This window comes from Dendrobates tinctorius, unplaced genomic scaffold (assembly GCF_039654945.1).
Source record: "Dendrobates tinctorius isolate UK_male_01 unplaced genomic scaffold, ASM3965494v1 ptg000156l, whole genome shotgun sequence".
NCBI lineage: Eukaryota > Metazoa > Chordata > Amphibia > Anura > Dendrobatidae > Dendrobates > Dendrobates tinctorius.
Genome location: NW_027361823.1, coordinates 32,625,416 through 32,645,252, shown reverse-complemented (window position 1 = coordinate 32,645,252; position 19,837 = coordinate 32,625,416). Strand labels below are relative to the sequence as shown.

At 43.9% G+C, this 19,837-nt stretch overlaps 1 protein-coding gene across 3 annotated transcripts in view; it reads right to left on the bottom strand.

Annotated features, from left to right (window-relative positions):
• Positions 1–7,078: 7,078 nt before the first annotated feature.
• The window catches only part of STYK1 (serine/threonine/tyrosine kinase 1), a 77,387-nt gene continuing 64,628 nt past the window's right edge, over positions 7,079–19,837 (bottom strand). For all 3 annotated transcript variants that reach the window (XM_073548318.1, XM_073548319.1, XM_073548317.1), the window contains one exon: positions 7,079–11,166. In XM_073548318.1, coding sequence (XP_073404419.1) covers positions 10,962–11,166 — 205 coding nt within the window. In that variant the 3' untranslated portion in view covers positions 7,079–10,961. The remainder of the gene's footprint in view (positions 11,167–19,837) is intronic.

The following is a 19,837-nucleotide window of genomic DNA, read 5'->3' as shown; positions in this document are numbered from 1 at the left end:
TGCAGTGTGGGAAAAATAGACTCCCGGGCGGGACTCGGGTGGGGGGTTCAAAAACGGGACTGTCCCGCGAGAATCAGGGCGGTTGGGAGATATGCCTGCCAGGCCCCTGACTCCCCCTGGGCCCGATCGCAGTGGAAACTGCTAGGACCGTGGTAGTTACGACCCTGGTAGGAGCCATCACCCGTAACCAAATGCCAATGTCCTTTTGATCCCACTGTATGGTGGGACAAATAGTTTTCCGTTGATGGAACTGCTCATCACGGAGCCACGCTTGTCCCCTATAAATCATATAGGCCTCACCAATGGAGTCCATATAGCAATATAGAGGAGAGCAGTTCCCCAGGACTTTTTCACATATAACACTAGCCAAAATGGCAAACGCCTGAAGCCAGTTACAAATGTTTGAAGAATCAAGTACTATCTCCATTTCTCCTCATCCTCCTTCTTGCTATCCTCCTTTTAACTTTTATTTTTCCAGCAGTAAAAGGGAAAAAATTTTGAAATACTCATCTTTCCAAATTTTTTCCTTTACTTCTTTTTTAAGATGGGCTTCCATGGGACCTTCAGAACAAACGTAAACTTCCCCATGCGCCTTACCGTCAAGATGAATTCTACACTCCTTCTCCTTTTTGGTCTGCACTGACACTAATACTGGGTCAGAAACTCGACTTGAGAACCCATAGCTTGAGGACTGACACACATGGCTAAGTAACCCGGAGTTGCCCTGCCCCGTCCAAAACTCCATCACTAATCAAATCTGGCCAACTCTCAATCACTTGACCTGATGCTGATGAGCCTACCCCCTGACAACCCACTGCTCCTAAAGACATAAAATTAGTCGCAAACAAACACGACACAGAATAGTACTCACTGGGCTGCGAAGGAGCTGGGATCCCTCCAGCCGAAAATCCTGTATCCAAGTGTCCGTTTCTCTCTCCGAGTCTTCTTACTGATGTCTCAGCTGCCTGAGGTCCGAACGCTGGGTATGTGCTGCAGCTGGGCAGATGAACCCTCAGTGAACAGCCAACTAACCAATATACCTCCTGCCCGGGACAGCTGCAAAACGCTGACAGGAACCGACATTAAAGATGTGGAAGTTGTATATGGAGAAGTTGTATGAGGGTTTTCCATTTGGGCCAGTAACCCAGGGAAAATTCTACCTCCCATTTGCTGGTCATCCAGGGACATCCGACTGACATCAGGAGAAGGGGCGGGCTGCCTGACAGGAGCATCGCCATTGAGAGCCGCCATGACGTCACTAGTACCAGCAGTCTCGGCATGTGTAAGCTCCTCCCCCATCGCAGGCAGAGGCCAGCTGACCGCAGCTGTACTCAGCCGGGCTGATGGATTCCTCCCAGGATGGGGCTTACTCACATGCTTCCTGCCAAGCCCCGGCACTGATTCTTGGGAGCTATGTCAGGTGACAGCCTGGTTGGAGGCCACAACAAACAGGGAACTGTCACAATGTGACCCGACCCGACGATCGGTCGGTCACAAAACCAACAAAGACAAACAAGGGAACAACGGGGAAATGATTACAATGGTGGGCCCTGCAATAGGGAACGGGGAAATGGACACCTCCTGCACTCCCCTAAGAAAGAGCCCTGAACTCTCCTCACCTTCCCTGTACAGGTTCTTTCAACCTGTCGCCGACCATGATACCTAGGTCCCTCACTTGCCCTGCACCTATCCCTTACTAGGGAACTGGCAAGTGCGGACACTGGTCCCACCGCTGTACTAATAAGACACCAAGGAAAATAACAGACAGGGAAAAACAAACAACACTTTGCTTGCTCTGCAGTCATACACCAGACAACATAGTAAGGTACCCGAACACAACTTCCAGCAGAATAACCACTGCTCCAGATCAGCTGCAAACGCCACTACTCAAGATAGCTTCTCTCTTTTGAACGGTTGGCTTACAAATGACCTGTATTACCAATAGTCACCTGGTGTACCAGGTGACCTTATATACAGTGACTTGCGAAAGTATTCGGCCCCCTGGAACTTTTCAACCTTTTCCCACATATCATGCTTCAAACACAAAGATACCAAATGTAAATTTTTGGTGAAGAATCAACAAGAAGTGGGACAAAATTGTGAAGTCGAACGAAATTTATTAGTTACTTTAAATTTTTGTGGAAATTCAAAAACTGAAAAGTGGGTCGTTCAATATTATTCGGCCCCTTCACTTTCAGTGCAGCAAACTCACTCCAGAAGTTCATTGTGGATCTCTGAATGATCCTATGTTGTCCTAAATGACTAATGATGATAAATATAATCCACCATAATCATGGTGGTGGCAGCATCATGGTTTGGGCCTGCTTTTCTTCAGCAGGGACAGGGAAGATGGTTAAAATTGATGGGAAGATGTATGGAACCAAGTCTCCGTAAAAATGCACCTGCTCTGTGATAGTCTCAGGGTTCTGTTTGATGCACAGAGAGCATCATAAAGACCAAGGAACACAACAGGCAGGTCCGTGATACTGTTGTGGAAAAGTTTAATGCCGGATTTGGGTACAAAATGATTTCCAAAACTTTAAACATCCCAAGGAGCACTGTGCAAGCGACCATATTGAAATGGAAGGAGTATAATACCACTGCAAATCTACCAAGACCTGGCCGTCCCGCTAAACTTTCATCTCAAACAAGGAGAAGACTGATCAGAGATGCAGCCAAGAGGTCCATGATCACTCTGGATGAACTGCAGAGATCTACAGCTGAGGTGGGACAGTCTGTCCATAGGAAAACAAGCAGTCATACACTGCACAAATCTGGCCTTTATGGAAGAGTGGCAAGAAGAAAGCCATTTCTCAAAGATATCCATAAAAGGTTTTGTTTAAAGTTTGCAACAAGTCACCTGGGAGACACACCAAACATGTGGAAGAAGGTGCTCTGGTCAGATTAAGCCAAAATCGAACATTTTGGCAACAATGCCAAACGCTGATAGGCATAAAGGCAACACAGCTCATCACCCTGAACACACCATCCCCACTGCCAATCATGGTGGTGGCAGCATCATGGTTTGGGCCTGCTTTTCTTCAGCAGGGACAGGGAAGATGGTTAAAATTGATGGGAAGATGGATGGAGCCAAATACAGGACCATTCTTGAAGAAAACCTGTTGGAGTCTGCAAAGGACCTGAGACTGGGACGGAGATTTGTCTTCCAACAAGACAATGATCCCAAAGATAAAGCAAAATCTACAATGGAATGGTTCACAAATAAACGTATCCAGGTGTTAGAATGGCCAAGTCAAAGTCCATACCTGAATCCAATCGAGAATCTGTTGAAAGAGCTGAAAACTGCTGTTCACAAACGATCTCCATCAAACCTCACTGAGCTCGAGCTGTTTGCCAAGGAAGAATGGGCAAGAATTTCAGTCTCTCGATGTACAAAACTGATAGAGACATACCCCAAGCGACTTGCAGCTGCAATCCCAGCAAAAGGTGGCGCATCAAAGTATTAAGTTAAGGGGGCCGAATAATATTGCACGCCCCAATTTTCAGTTTTTGTATTTCCACAAAAATTTTAAATAACCAATAAATTTCGTTCAACTTCAAAATTGTGTCCCACTTGTTGTTGATTCTTCACCAAAAATTTACATTTGGTATCTTTATGTTTGAAGCATGATATGTGGGAAAAGGTTGAAAAGTTCCAGGGAGCCAAATACTTTCGCAAGGCACTGTAGGAAAGTGGGACTGGTCTTCACCAGCAGACTAACTAAACATGTAGCAACACCAGCGGCCACCGGGGGGGAAACCCACCAGCAGACTAACTAAACTTGTAGTAACACCATTGGCCACTGGGGGCAAAAACTAATATTAACCCCCAATGGCATGAAAGGAAAAAAGTTTATATAAAAGAATCCAGAATCTGACACAGATCCAAAAATGGATCGTGACAGGAACATCGCTCAGGCAGATATGACGCTGCTGCCATCTCCAATAATGCCTGCAGCCTGCGCCTTGAGCCAGCCAGGTGTGAGAGACTTAGCTGTGTGGTCTCTGCTCTGGTGCAGGCGTAGTGACGGTGGGCGCTGCCCGGTGGGACACCGGGGACAGCGGTGGAACTAATGGCGGCTCCGGGTCCGCAGGGGTCTCTAGCAGGACCTGCACAGCTGCGTCAGGTCCTCTTCCTCCACTTCGGCTCCCGGGGCCTCATACAATTCTTCCTGTGGCAGCAGCAAGGGGGCTCCGGATGCTGCCGGTGGTGTGATGGCGGCGGCAGGCTCCACGGAATCTGCCTGGGGAAGCTCCGGTGCAGCAGCGGCGGTTACCACTGGTGTAGGCCCCTCCTGGGCGCGCTGCAGGTTCAAGGTCCATAGCGCTTCCTGCCTCAGTTGCAGGCTGCGCGTCAGCTGGGCTATTTCTTCCTCCAGATGCTGGCGATTCATCTCGGACACTGGGTTGGAGCCTTCAGCCATGGCGCCAAGGAGATCCGGCATGACCTCCCTGCGCTCGGCAGGCCTCCTCCCGTCTCTCTCCAAAATGGCACTCTGGCGTTCTTCTTCCTGTCTCGGCTCTTTTCCCACCACTGGCTTCTGCCCCTCCTTCTTGCGGCGGCGTCTTCTTCCAGCGCCTCCATACTAAGCCAGTATACGAACCCCTCGGGGGGAGGGCCTTGTTGCTGTCACATAGTAATTCAGGCAGGGGAGGCCCAAGACAGTTCGCGGTCTTTTCCTAGGACCTCCCATATCGTCACGCCCTTCTCCACTCCAGCGGCCATTTTTAATGTTCATTTTACAGTCTATTAAATTGGGTCTTCTGCACATTCTCAAAAGTTACAAGTCCAACAAATCTTAGGCACACAGAACCGATGGCATCGGGTCTCGTCATCCTGTTCGTGATGCCAAGTTGGGTCGCCCTCCCAGTGCTGTCGGGTACTCGGTACCGGGCCGGTGTCGGCAGGATGTGTCACAGCAGCGGTGACCCGGTCCGTGGCCCTGGGCGCCCAGTTAATAGGGGGAGTTTGAATGGTGGAATGTAGTTAATAGAATAGTTCGTGACGCCACCTGTGGTGTTCGGCAAGTGAGATGTTAAGCTGACGCTGCTTGCAGATCCCCTGGGGCTGGTGGTATGTTGCAGCCAAGATGGAGAAGCTTCCCACAGGTAAAGCTGTAGCCCCAGGGCAGTGTAGATGTGGAGTTAGAGGAGAGGCACAAGTGGTGTGGAACTGGGTACCCAGATGTAGCAGTGCTGGGTGTGTGGACGCAAGAATCAATGGAGGACACCAGGGCTTGTAGTTCCAAAGCTTTACTCACAGTCTGTAGTACACACAGGTGCCTGCCTCCGTACTGTGTCCTCCGGGTCAGAGGCTCAATCAACCTCCAGGTCAGATGGAATGCTCCCTTCCAACGCTCCGCCAACATGTACCTTTCTGAACGTGTCCTCTTATAGCGCCTTTAAATGTGAAGTACTCCCAGTACTGAGTTACACTGGAGTACCTCCTGACTGATTACACCTTTTCGAACCTTTGCAGCGAGTGCTGTGAGCCTTTGTTTAGCAGTGTCTAGGGCTTCGTTCCCAAGAACTCTACTTGTACGGCAGACAGCTGTAGCCTGCTTCGGGGACTCCTCACTCCTGAGTCCCGGCTCACTATCCAAGTTGAGATATGAGATACTCCGGGACTCGCCTAATGTTCATAGCGTACCAGCCTCTCAGACCTTCGTGTCTGGTGAAGGTCACATGATCTCCCGGGCTCAGGTTCCTGGCAGGGTGCCCTTTTCTCAAGTGAGGTTCCACATCTCTCTGGTTGAAAAACAGATCGGCGATTCGGCTAGGGTCATGGATGAAGCCGAACCCCTCTCATGATTCACATTCAGGACGTGGCCCCAACCTGCCGCCTCTCTGGGACCAAAGTGACCGGCTCTGACCTGTTCCTTCCGGTCCAAATCTGGACCTAGTACCGCTAGCCGGCGCTGCTCCCTCTCCCGGTGTTAAGCTGCCATTTGCCGGATGGTAGCTTGGCAACTAGCCCAGTTCTCATCATCCTCCCGCTCCTCCCGGGACCGATCCAGACTGGTTTTGTATCGTGGCATCACCGTCAGGGGTTCTGGTGTTTCCCCGCCGGGACAGGAATCCCGGTCCCAGACCAGATCTAGCACGACCTGGCCAGCCGCTGCGACTGTGGTACACCCCAGGGCCTTCCCAGGTGTAGGGACATCAGACGTACCTGGAGCCTTAGCCCTCAAGTTCTCAAGGAGTTGGGTAATGGAGCCAACCTGAGGTGATTTCTGGTCGGATACAGGGGTGCTGTCAATGTCCCATGAGAGGAGGATAATTCTGGATCCCTCTCTGTCCTTATAAATTCCCCAATCTGGGTCCACCTCTCTCTAGATGATAACCCCCACCTCTCTCCAACCTACTGCTATGCCTGTCTCAGCTCACACCGGGGAGGGTCTGCTGGGCACCAGCCTCTCCTTTAAAGGTGTTTTTTGGTGAAAACAAGTTATTAACTATTCACAGGATAGGCAGCTGTTAACTTATTGATCGTCGGACCATTGGAAAACGCACCAATCAGAAGAACAGGAAACTTTTATGCTTGATAGCGCACTTTTGCTGACCACAGCTCCATTCATCCTCTTTGGGCCTTCCAGAAAAAGTCAAGTGCAGCATGCAGCCACTGAGGGAATTAATGGATCAGTGGCCGATTCGTAGATGCCGCTCACTTCTAATGGGGATAAAAGTTCCACATTCTACCAATCGACCGTGTCCCAGCAGTCAAACTCCTACCAATCAATATCTTATCACATATACGGTATTTATGCCACTTCCAGTATTTTATATCACTTATTTGCATTCCAAAATCGGAAGTGTAACAATCAGAGGAATCATATATCAGAAACATGTGCACCACTATTTTAGAATAAATGTATATCTCTAAATAAAATAACTGAATGCATATACAGTAGATATGATCATGCTGCAATACATATTACCGTATATTCAGTTTGTAAAATAAGCGACAGGTCACTGAGGGATCAGTGACCTGTCATCAGAACACCCCCCATAGGCCCCCCACCAGCAGATCATTAGCTCAAAACTGGAAATAAAGATTAAACAACAACCACAAGACGTATTTAATTAAACAAGGTATCATTTTAATCAGTAGAATGGTGCCAACCTGACACTGTCTGTAGGTTACTGTGTACAATCCTGCTGAAAGGCTGACTTTAAGGAAAATATTCATCCATACATTGTCCAAATGATACTTTCATTGCAAATTAAAACTTAAAATAAAAATATGATAAATAAAAACTAACAACAGTAAACCTTATTAAACAAAAATATTTTATTAAATATATTACATATTTTCATACATAAGAAGGTGCAAGTTTCTTCTGCACATGATTATTTAACATGTGCATTAACCTGAGAATTATATGTTAAGTCATAAAATTATTTTTGCAAAATGATCCTAAGCCTTTCCTCGCACATAGATTTTTATCATTTTTTATATCCATTTTTACCAGCGTTTTTGTTTTATTATTTTCTTTCAAGTATTTTTAGTGGTAAAGGTTTTTTTTAATATACTTTAAACACGCATTTTTTTCCATTCTTTAATTCCTATAGAAAAACCTATGAGTAAAATGTGATGGAAAAAGAAAAAAAAATGTTATACCTGGAATATGTGGCTTTGTGGGAGTCAAAAAAAAGAAAACAAACACTCAAAGAATGTCCAAAACAAACTTTAGACTGTAAAGTAACAAAGTAACATCTGGTAATAAAAAAAATTGCAAAAAGTCCAAAAATTCTGTTTGTAAATCCACCCATAAATGTAAAAATAACGACACTGGATACCCAGGAATAATTAAAGGGCATGTCCACATTTGAAAATTTATTATAGAATTTATCTACTTAAAACATTGATTCATTTAATACATTCAATTTTTTATCTGAAACAGAGTTTTTTTACAATGTAGAGTTTCAACTCTCCCGTCAAGTTATACAGATAAAAAAAAGTTGGCCGCCTGCAGCCACCACTAGGGGGAGTATAGAAGTTTACTGCATATGTCGGGGGTAGAGGAGCCATACAAGTGGTAACTTTGGATTCATATACGATAGCTTTGGAATGAATTGAAAGTTACTTTAAGAGAACCTGTCGGCACAGTTTTAACAAATGGAAATAGTATGGCTTTATAGGCAGTTGTCTCCTTATAAAAAAAAAAAATATATTCCTAGGAGTCATATGCAAATCAGGCTGGAAGCGCTCAGGGGGTGTGTCAGTGCACTTGGAAGAATCAGTGCAAGTACTTTGACACACCCCTAGTACTCTCTGAGCTGTATGTGCATATGGCTTCCATGCTAGATTTCTCATGAGATCTCTACAAAAAAACGATATAATTTAGATTGAGGAACAAAAACCTGTATAGCTATACTAGTAATTCTAAACATACAAATGTGCTGATCGGTTCACTTTAAGTTACAAAGAATAATTCTATAGGAAAATTACAAAAAGCTGTTCAATAGTATTTTAAGATATGAACAAATTTAGCAAATTAGCTCACCTACAAATAACAGGTACCTTTATTTTAGTGATATACTCCAGATATTCTTAGGAACAAGACTATAAGTATTTATTCACAGTAATAAATGAGAAAGGGAGGGCTGACTGTAACCATCTAACGCTCTGCAGGCTCAATGTAACTCCGAGGAAGATGCAAATTTCTGACCTAATTTGATTATGTAAATTCCTGTCCTTAAATAAATAATGTAGAGCCTTTTAACCAAACAAATGCAGAAAAGAGGGTAAGAAATATCTTACGCTTCATTAATAGCAGTGCAGGGGTCATTTAACATTGAAAGGGACAATTCATTGTACAATAAATTCTACAGTTTTGACATTTTGAAACCAAAGTATTCATGGTTAAAAAAAAACAAAAAACAAAAAAAGAGATATAAGATATACATGCAAATATTAAAAAGACCCTCTGGGGAAAAAGCTAAAAGAGCTGAAAAAAGCTGCTTTTGCACTGACGAAAAGTGCTCACCCCACTTCTAAAATGCACAAAGGTCTTCATACAGGAAGCTTGATTAGTCATTCAGATGACAAGCAGAGGTAGCTTAGGACGGCCCCTGCAGAACATGCAGCCATCCGGAAGGGGCTCATATGTGTGAAAACTCAGTGGATCTCTTTAAAGTTTTGCATAAATTTGGGCATGGGCTGCGTAACTTCACTCTAGGTAAAAGGGGTATTATCATATTTTTCCCAAACAGTCTTCCTAAAGGGATTTTCTTTCTTCTAAAACGTTAGTTACGCAAATTACTAATATACTTCACATGTGAAAGTGGCCTTATTTATCAACCACAGGCTCCAATCCTGGTTCCCGGCAGGTCTGTGCTCAGTTGGATACCATTTCCTCTGTCTGTACATGACCAATCTATGGCCCCCTTCACATATCTGTTTTTTTGCGTTAGTCACAATCCGTTGGCTCGCGACGATGCCGGATCCATCGCTGTACGACTTTTTGACAGAGGCAAAAAAATGTTACTTTGTCTGTCGTCTCCAGCCGCTGGACACAAAATTTCCGACGGATCCGGCGAACGATGGATGAAACGCGAGGCCATCCATCGTTAATACAAGTCTATGAGAAAAAAGCGGATCCCTTTGCTGGATCCGTTTTTTTTCAAAAATTACCGGATTGCGACTGATGTAAAAAAACGGATATATGAAAGCAGCCTAAGCCAGCTCCTTTCTCTGCGTATAAATTGCTTGAGATGGAAAAATGGGGCTGTCTCATCTAATGAAGTGAGCTGTCAGCAAGCATCCTTTCTACACAGGTCAGGCTATTTGCTAACACAAGATATTGTGTCCTGTGTCTGAGACAAACCAGAAAAAGATCTGTTGGAAGTGGAGCTAAAGATCTCGTAACCTTTTAGATGTGAAGATTATTAGTAAGTTGCAAATTTAACTCCTTATTTTTTTTATAGACAACCTCTTTAATTATATTAAAAGGGTATTCTAAAATTGCTACATTGCTTTAACTAGTTTGACAACATGAACATAAACATGCTGGCAATTGACTTGCTCTTTTCATCTGCTTTCATTCTCCCGCAATGAGAGCTTTTATTTATTATAGCATACAATTCATTTCCATGGAGTTTGGCCACTAGGGCCTGCCCAGTCTCTGGCCAAAAAAAAGTGCACAGTAGATACATTCCAGGAGAGAAGTTATCTCCTAAAATATCCGCCCATTGGTTTATATTCAGCAGTTAGCTGCTCTCCCTCCCACTCCTTCTCAGCTCCTGACAAGCTGCTGTTATAACTTTTGCAAAATCAAACCCTGGCAACAGGTCTCCTAATCACAGCCCTTGGCTGTCATGGCTGTGTGCTTGCTCACTTGCCCTGTTATTTCTATGTTTAAATATTGTGATAACAGTGTAGGCTTCAGAACAAACCACTTAGAGCTGAATGTGTTACAGCAGAACGTGTGCTGAGCTTTATAGTTCTACTAATGCTACAGCTCTGCTTCTTACCAGAACTGCCACTCAAGGAGGAGAGCCTGCTCTGCTAGAAACCAGGATGTAAGGAGACTGGATAGCTCTGAGCTGCTCAAGAGAGAACTTGAGAAAAACCTTTTAGCAGGCAGTATAATATAGTATATATAAATGATTTGTTTCGGAAGTCAATTCAGAATGTTTGATTAAGAAAAAAAAAACACAAAATGTAAACTATGCATAGAAATTCAATGAGAAATGTGACAGTGAAGCCATCGGACAGTGGCCATCAACTAGTATTGATGCACAAGACGGTGTTTTCTGACTCCTTCACTGTCAGTTGGACCATTGGCAAGTTAAAGAAAATGTTAATGTAACATTCCCATGCTCGGATCACTGTTCTTCTATACTTGTCTCTTACAGTTTGACCTTTTTTGAGACAAATCCTTCATGTAAATAGACGTCTTCCTTGGTCTTCATAAATAAATATTAAAGTCACTAATCAATTTTCTACGGCTTTGCTTTTAGAGGACAGTGTAATCAGACTCCAATTTCACAACTTCTGTCCCTGCCACCCCCTCGTACAGATCTGGTACTACCAGCTCAGGGATTTGCACCACTGTCCTGTCATTAGAAGATTTCTTGCCAGATTGAAGTTTTCTTCGCAGTTCTGGAACAGAAATCCGGTCTGATGCTTTCCAGGTCCAGCAAACCTTCATAATATTGTATCTGTAAAGAGAGATTCATTGTAGTATTTGTCTGTTCCTAGTAATACAGTATATGAAATATCAACATCTCTAATTAGATAGATAGATACATAGATAGATGAAAAAAGTGGACCTCCTGACGAAGCTGCGGCATAATGCGCATAGTAGGGGCGGCAGGCCAGGGGATCTTGGCACTGTACCAAAAATGTAAATAATTACTCAACATTGCACCTTATTGATTTCTTTACTCATGCACCACACGCACTTTATGTAGCACTAGCCATTTGCACCTTAGTATGCCTGTCCTCTATTCTCTCACTAGAGACTAATTTCCTTATACCAGGTAAATTTGAATAGTGGTTTGAACCGCTCTTGTGCGGTACCAGCTGTCATTAATTTGTTTAAATGGTGGTGCGTTCTATAATATTACATTTTACTATTAATATGCTTTGTGATACTTTTTCTTTGGTTCCCTGTGTTTTCCTGCATTAGCGGTGATACTCTGCTGTGATTTTATCTTTATGTAATTTGCTAATAAAATCTGTACTCTTTTGATTTCCCTTTCTGCTTTAATTTGCTTAGTGGGGATTTATTGTGGTATAGATACTGTATATAGATAATAGCTAGATGGATAATTAGACAGATGATACATAGATATATATATGATAGATAGATAGATATATAGATCCTCAATATGTTGCAAATTCAACGGGACATCGACCGCATCAGCTGTAACCACAGACCCCCGCCTCCCTGTCTGTCTGCCATATTGGGGTACATCCTGTAAATCTGGATCTGTAGCTCTGTGCCCACGTCAGAAATGCCATCACCAATGATCTGTTGATCTCTGATGTCAGGCTATGTAGCTATAAACATATTTAGTCGATGGTTTTGTACCCAGGGAAGCTATGCCGTAGTGAAAAGCGTTCGGCGGACAGCTATTTATGTACATTGTGCTGTCAGCGTTACGTGTTCTCATTGGCGACTTTGTAATGTGGAACTGACTTACTGAAAAGTAAAATGATTATTTATCCCATTAATCACAGTCGGCTGCTGCCAGTGACAGGGATTTCCTTTTCTCTGCTGTAATACATATTTCGAATGCAAAACATCTATCTCCCCGCAGGGCGACAGTAAGGGAAGCGGCCCGTTCACATTACGCAGCTTTATGCTGGATGCCAGCTCAGCTTCAGAGGAGTCATAGAGAAAGGAACAGGACATGAAGAAAGCTTTATTAAAGCCAAATTCACTTACAAATGATTTGTGCTATAGAATTGCAAAGTTCGCCCCACTGCCACCACAGGGTGATACCCTAGCAAGGTGTCAAGGAAAAATGGGAGTAGCCTTTAAAGGACTGTGATGTATTTAAAGGGTTATGGGTAATTACACTCAGTGCAGGCGCAGAGAAATAAAAGGAAAAAATAAAATTTAGATGCAGATGTGTCTCAGTCACAGAGTGTTTGAGCAGTGGGGGTTGACAAGGAACCATAAACTGATGTGGCAGCCCAGTAAAATGTCACTTTGTAAACTACTAATGGGTTTAATTAAAGAAGTACTACTCCTCCTCCTCCTCCTCCTCTCATCACAGATTTTCTCCTCTTATATATAATGCAGTCATCCTATTACATAGCACTGTGCACTTACAATTGCTCATTTTGCCTTTCTACCCAGCAAATTCTTTCTTTTCCATTAGGTTTATGACATCACATGATTAATACTGACGAGCTGAATCCTTCTAAGCTCTATCTAGAAACAGGAGGGAAATTTTCTCTTCACAAGTCATGAGTCGCTGCAAAAGTCCCTGACAGGGGGAGAAGGGAGCAGCTGGGTCAGGAGTTGAAGACAGGAATGATAAATGCAGGGACAAGATACTTTCTGTTTCTCCATAAAGCAGTAAAAAGAGAAGAATTAGCTGGGTAGAAAGGAAAAATGAGCAATTGTAAGTACACAGTGCTATATAATATGATCATTGCAATATATTAAGAGGATAAAAACTTTGATGAGAGGAGGAGTGGTTCTTTAACTTGGTCATGGGGTCTCAAGGTAAGTGATTTGGTAGAGAGTGAGACCTCTATTATTTCCCTGGGTAGTGGAAGTCTCAGACCATATGCCCAGGGTGTCCTCTCTGTATACTACAGACATGTGCACAAGCCATACACTTATTACATGCATATGTACAAGCCGTGCACTTACTACATTAATGTGCACAAGCCACATGCTTGCAACATTCATGTGTACAAGCCGTACAATTACTACATTCATGTGCACAAGCCGCAAACTTACTACATACATGTGCTCAAGCCAGATACTTGCAAACCATGCACTTACTACAGTACATGCATATGCACAAGCCGCATACTTACTACAGACATATGCACAAGCCATGCACTTACTACATGCATGTGCTCAAGCCGCATACTAACAACATACATGTGTACACACCGTACACTTGCTACATACAAGTGCACAAGCCATCTACTTACTACATAATATATGTGCACAAGCCACATACGAAAAAAAAAAATCTAAGCCTTAGATTCCTATATATTCAGACCTACCTTGGGGGAGCATTTATGCAGGGGGCATTTATGCACAGTTTATCAAAGTACAGTTTATCAAAGTACTGGCAGTTATAACATGGCAGATAGACAGGGCAGGAGACAGGTAAGACATTTATATACATCTACTCCCTGTACATTTGGAGTACAACAAATATATACTGTTGTGAGTTCATTTTCCCCTTCACCATTGAGGTCTGATGAACTCCCTCTTCTTGTGAAGGAAGGTAGTGAGGCTGATTACCAAGCACCTGTGCAGGATGATGATGACTGGGTGACTGGAATTGCTGACTGGATATAAGGCAGTCGACGCCCTTCTGCCTTGCTGGTGATCTCTCTGAGGGATTCTAGGAGACCAGTCTGATTCCTGCTCCTCAAAAGCTAAGTTTTCTGCTCTGTTTTTTGCATTTGTGTTTTGGTTTTGTTTTGACTTGTTTTTCTGGATTTTTGCCATTCCCTGCTGGGGTGAGCTGAATTCCTTTTTGCTCTGTCTTCAGAAAATACCTGAATACTGATATAGTCTTTTTGAAGCCTAGCGTCTTCAGGGCTTTTTTCCCTATCAGTCTGTTGGCTCTTGTTTTGATAGGTTTTTGGCGGATTGCAGACAGCAGCTTTTCTATCCTTTCCTATTTAGTTAGCTTGGGCCCCATCATTTGCTCAGCCAATCTTTCTATCTGTGTGAGTGTTTTTTCATCTTGCTTCACCGTCATTATATGTGGGGGGCTGCCTATTGCTTTGGGGTCTGCTCTGGGGCAGTTTAGATTTCCCTTTCTGTCTTTAGGGTATTTAGTTCTCCGGCTGTGATCGAGGGGTCTAGGGCACCGTAGGAACCCCCCACGGCTACTGCTAGTTGTTGTTGATAGGTTCAGGGGTCTGCAATCCGATAGCTGCCAACTTCTCTGGTTTTCTGGACTTAGCTAGTATTTCTGTTTTTGCCTCCTACTGTGACTCATTCATAACAATATACCATATGCATTTGTGTAATTTATATCTTGGCCGCTGCATTCACACACATCCACCACCCTGGCATTAACTCTCCACACTCCATCCATATCGGCCCCTCACTCCTTTCCTCTCCTATGTATAGCACTCACACTCTTTTCACATTGTTAAATTGCACAGATCCATTCAGTCCCACCATTCAACATAAGAGACGCTCCCACAAATCACTCTTTCTATCCTCCTTCTCCTAGTCGGAGGAGACATTGCTCCCAACCCTGGTCCCCCATGTTATAGAAAGTCAAACCCCTCAACTGCTACACTCAGAAACCCCTCTAATCTTATTAATATTCCCTGCATGCCATCTGTCTCTCTTAATTGTGCCCTTTGGAATTCTCGCTCAGTGTGTAATAAACTCTCCTTCATCCATGACTTCTTCCTTTCTAATTCTCTTAACCTCCTGGCTCTTACTGAAACCTGGATCCAGCAGTCAAACACTACCGCTGCTGCTGCTCTTTCATATGGGGGATTACACTTCTCTCATACCCCAAGATCAGACAAAAGAGCAGGTGGAGGCGTTGGTCTGCTTCTATCACCAAAATGTACCTTTCAGGTTATCCCTCAAGTATCCTCACTAGTCTTCCTTTCTTTTGAGGTCCATGCTGTAAGACTCTACACCCCCTTCTCCATGTGAGTGGCAGTAGTGTATTGTCCCCCCGGTCCCTCCCATCAGTTCCTGGATCATTTTGCCACTTGGCTTCCACATTTTCTCTCCTGTGACATCCCTACCCTCATCATGGGTGATTTCAACATCCCCATTGCTCTTCCCCTCTCCCCATATGCTACTCTCCTTTTATCTCTAACCTCCTCGTTTGGCCTTTTGCAGTTTACTAATTCTCCAACGCATGAAGACGGAAACTCCCTCGATTTGGTCTTCTCTCGGCTTTGTGCAGTGGATGATTTCACAAACTCCCCTCTCCCGCTCTCTGACCACAGTCTTCTTTCATTCTCTTTCAAGAACTGCCAGGCTGCTTAGGTCACCCCCACTGTCCATACTTATAGAAACATACAGGCCATAAACACCCAGAAACTTATGATGAACTTGCAGTCTTCATTGGCCCCTATCTCCTCCCTCTCGTGTCCTGATTCTGCACTGAAGCATTACAATGGAACACTTCAAACTGCCCTGGATGATTTTGCACCTCCTATACATAGAACAACACGACAAAGACAGCGACAACCCTGGAACACCCTGCAAACACATTTCCTGCAGCGGTGCTCCAGGTGTGCTGAACGTCTATGGAGAAAATCCAATCTGCACGAAGATTTCATCCATTATAAATTCATGCTTAGAACATACAACACTGCCCTTCTCCTCTCCAAACAAACCTATTTCAACACCCTCATCACCTCACTGTCCAATAACCTGAAATGTCTCTTTGACACTTTTCATTCTCTACTCAACCCAAGAATGCAGGCCCCAACCAAAGAGCTTCGAGCTGACGATCTGGCCAATTACTTCAAAGAAAAAATTGATCATATCCGACAGGAATTTATCTCCCAATCATCTCATACCATGCACTGTCCTCCCTCCCCCACTGCATCTAGCTCACTCTCTGAGTTTGAACCAGTCACAGAAGAAGGAGTAAGCAGGCTCCTTGCATCTTCTCGCCCAACCACTTGCACCAGTGACCCATTTCCGTCACATCTGCTCCAGTCCCTTTCCCCTGCTGTCACCCCTCACCTAACTAAAATAGTTAACCTCTCTTTCCCTCCTTATTTAAGCATGCCATCATACATCCACTACTTAAAAAACCATCCCTCGACCAAAACTGTGCCGCTAACTATAGACCTGTCTCTAATCTTCCCTTTATCTCTAAACTCCTGGAACGCCTGGTCCACTCCCGTTTGATCCGCTATCTCTCTGATAACTCTCTTCTTGACCCTCTCCAATCCGGTTTCCGCTCTCTATACGCTACTGAAACTACACTCACTAAAGTCTCTAATGAGCTACTAACAGCTAAATCTAACGGTCACTACTCCATGCTAATTCTCTTGGATCTCTCTGCAGCATTCGACATGGTGGATCATCAGCTCCTCCTCACTATGCTCCACTCCATCGGCATCAAGGACACCGTTCTCTCCTGGTTTTCCTCCTATCTCTCTGACCACTCCTTTACTGTATCTTTTGCTGGCTCCTCCTCCTCTCATCTTCCCCTTACTGTTGGGGTTCCTCAAGGATCGGTTCTAGGCCCCCTCCTCTTCTCCTTGTACACTGCCCCTATTGGTAAAACAATCAGTAGATTTGGTTTCCAGTACCATCTCTATGCTGATGACACCCAATTATAGGCTTCTTCTCATGACATCACGCCAGCCTTTCTAGAAAACACCAGCGATTGTCTAAACGCTGTGTCTAACATCATGTCCTCACTATATCTGAAACTGAACCTGTCAAAGACTGAACTCCTTGTGTTTCCTCCCTCAACTATTGCACCTATACCTGACACTGCCATTTCCATGTGTGGTTCCACTATTACTCCCCAGCAACATGCCCGCTGTCTTGGGGTCATACTTGACTCCGAGCTTTCATTCACCCCCCACATCCAATCACTGGCTCGCTCTTGTTATCTGCATCTCAAAAACATTTCTAGAATTCGACCTTGTCTTACCTTTGACTCTGCAAAATTCTTACTGTTTTTCTCATTCCTTCTCGTCTGGACTACTGTAACTCTCTTCTAATCAGTCTCCCTCTTACCAAACTTTCCCCCCTCCAATCTGTCTTGAATGCTGCAGCCAGTATCATACTCCTCGCCAATCGTTACACCGATGCCTCTACCTTGTGCCAGTCCTTACACTGGCTACCCATCCACTCCAGAATCCAGTACAAACATATTGCCCTCACCCACATAGCACTCCATGGCTCAGCACCACCCTACATCTCCTCCCTTGTTTCAGTCTACCACCCTACCCGCGCCCTCCATTCTGCTGATGACCTGAGGTTAGCATCCTCGATAATCAGAACCTCCTACTCCCGTCTCCAAGACTATACACGTGCTGCGCCAATTCTTTGGAATGCACTTCAATACGAGTAGTCCCCAATCCCTACAATTTTAAGCGTGCCCTGAAAACTCATTTATTCAGACTGGCCTACCGCCTCAACACATTAACCCCCACACTATCCATGTGTGGCACAGCCAAAAGTTATACCATAACCAGGTTCCCCGTATCATGTTCCCACATGCTTTATGCATCTATTAGCCCTCTGTGTCTGTACTGTTACACACTTAACATTATGGCTGGTCCAAACAATCAGGGCAATTGTTACCACCCACCTTTCGTGTCTCCCTTTTTCCCTCATAGATTGTAAGCTTGCGAGCAGGGCCCTCATTCCTCTTGGTATCTGTTATGATCTATGTGATTATTGTTATGCTGTAATGTCTATTGTCTGTACAAATCCCCTCTGAAATGTAAAGTGCTGCGGAATATGTTGGCGCTATAGAAATAAAATTTACTATTATTATTATTACTTACAACACATGTGTACAAGCTGCACACTTACTATACTGCTCAAAAAAATATAAAGGGAACACTATAACATAGGATGTGGTATTTTAGTGTTCCCTTTATTTTTTTGAGCAGTATATATGCATGTGCACAAGCCACCTACTTAATACATTCATGTGCACATATCGCGCACAGCGCACTTATCACATGCATGTTCACAAGCCACGCACTTACTACATGCATGTTCTAAAGTTATGTACTTATCACATGTATGTGCAAAAGCCACGTACTTACAACATACATGTGTACAAACCGCGCATTTACTACATGCATGTGCACAAGCTACGCTCTTACTATGTGCATGTGTACAAGCCACATACTTTCACCGTGCACTTACTACAGGTATGTGCACATGCCGTCTACTTACTAGACATATGCGCACAAGCTAAGTATTTACTACATGCATGTGCTCAAACTGAAAACTTACTGCATACATGTGCACAAGCCACACACTTATTACATGCATTTGCACAAGTCACACACTACATCTTGTGCACAAGTCACACACTTAGTACACACATTCACAAGTCACACACTACATCTTGTGCACGTCACTTTTACAACTGTACATACATGTGCACAAGTGATACACTCCATGCATGCGCTCAATAAATCACACACTAAATACATATACACAAATGAGATGCTATATACAAGTGCTTCTTAAAAACTTAGAATATCAACAAAAAGTTAATTTATTTCAGTTCTTCAATACAAAGAGTGAAACTTATATATTATATAGTCTTTACAGACACAGAGATCTATTTCCAGTGTTTATGTCTGTTAATTTATTGAGAAGCACTTGTACATACATACATGTTCACAAAATCACACACTTACTGCAAATATGTATACAAGTCACACGATACATACATGCGCACTTGTTATAAGGAGTCACAGACACATCATGAATGCACATTCACAACCTACAGGCATGCACATAGAGTATGCACACTTCTTAAACACATGCACAGTATCACAGTACATACGGGAATACACACACAATACTGCCATTCCTACAATGACTCCATCCATAATACATACACATGATACTTACACAACAGCAGCCTACTCCTAGTATAGAAAAAGTGCAGGAGTTCAGGCCACTAGGTGGCAGCATTCCACGTTAGCAGAGCAGGGTGCAGATTGGCTGTGATGTGTCCCAGAGAGCAGATTGTGCACCACAGAGCAAGACCAGAAACAAAATTGTAGCCCTGCACAATTTCAACTCTCATAGTTGTGGTCTACCTATGATGTCAATTACAGGCCTCTCTCATCTTTTTAAGTGGGAGAACTTGCACAATTGGTGGCTGACTAACTACTTTTTCCCCCACTGTATGCAGGGTTGTATGAATCCGGATATGTAACAAGTTAAGACTCTGTTCACATCTGCGTCAGATGCAGCGTGTGATGTTATCACCCCATCAAAATGATGGACAGCACAACAGAACCCAGTGACCCTCCCAATAAGTCACTGCAATCTTTCAGGCTCCGTAGGTGTCCGATGTGCAATGACTTCGACATGCTTTCAGTTTTGTTGCTCTGCCTTATGATGGATCAAAACAACTTCATCGGAGGCTTCCACTACTGTAAAATGGAGACCTAATGGGTCTAGTCTAGTGTGATGTAAAA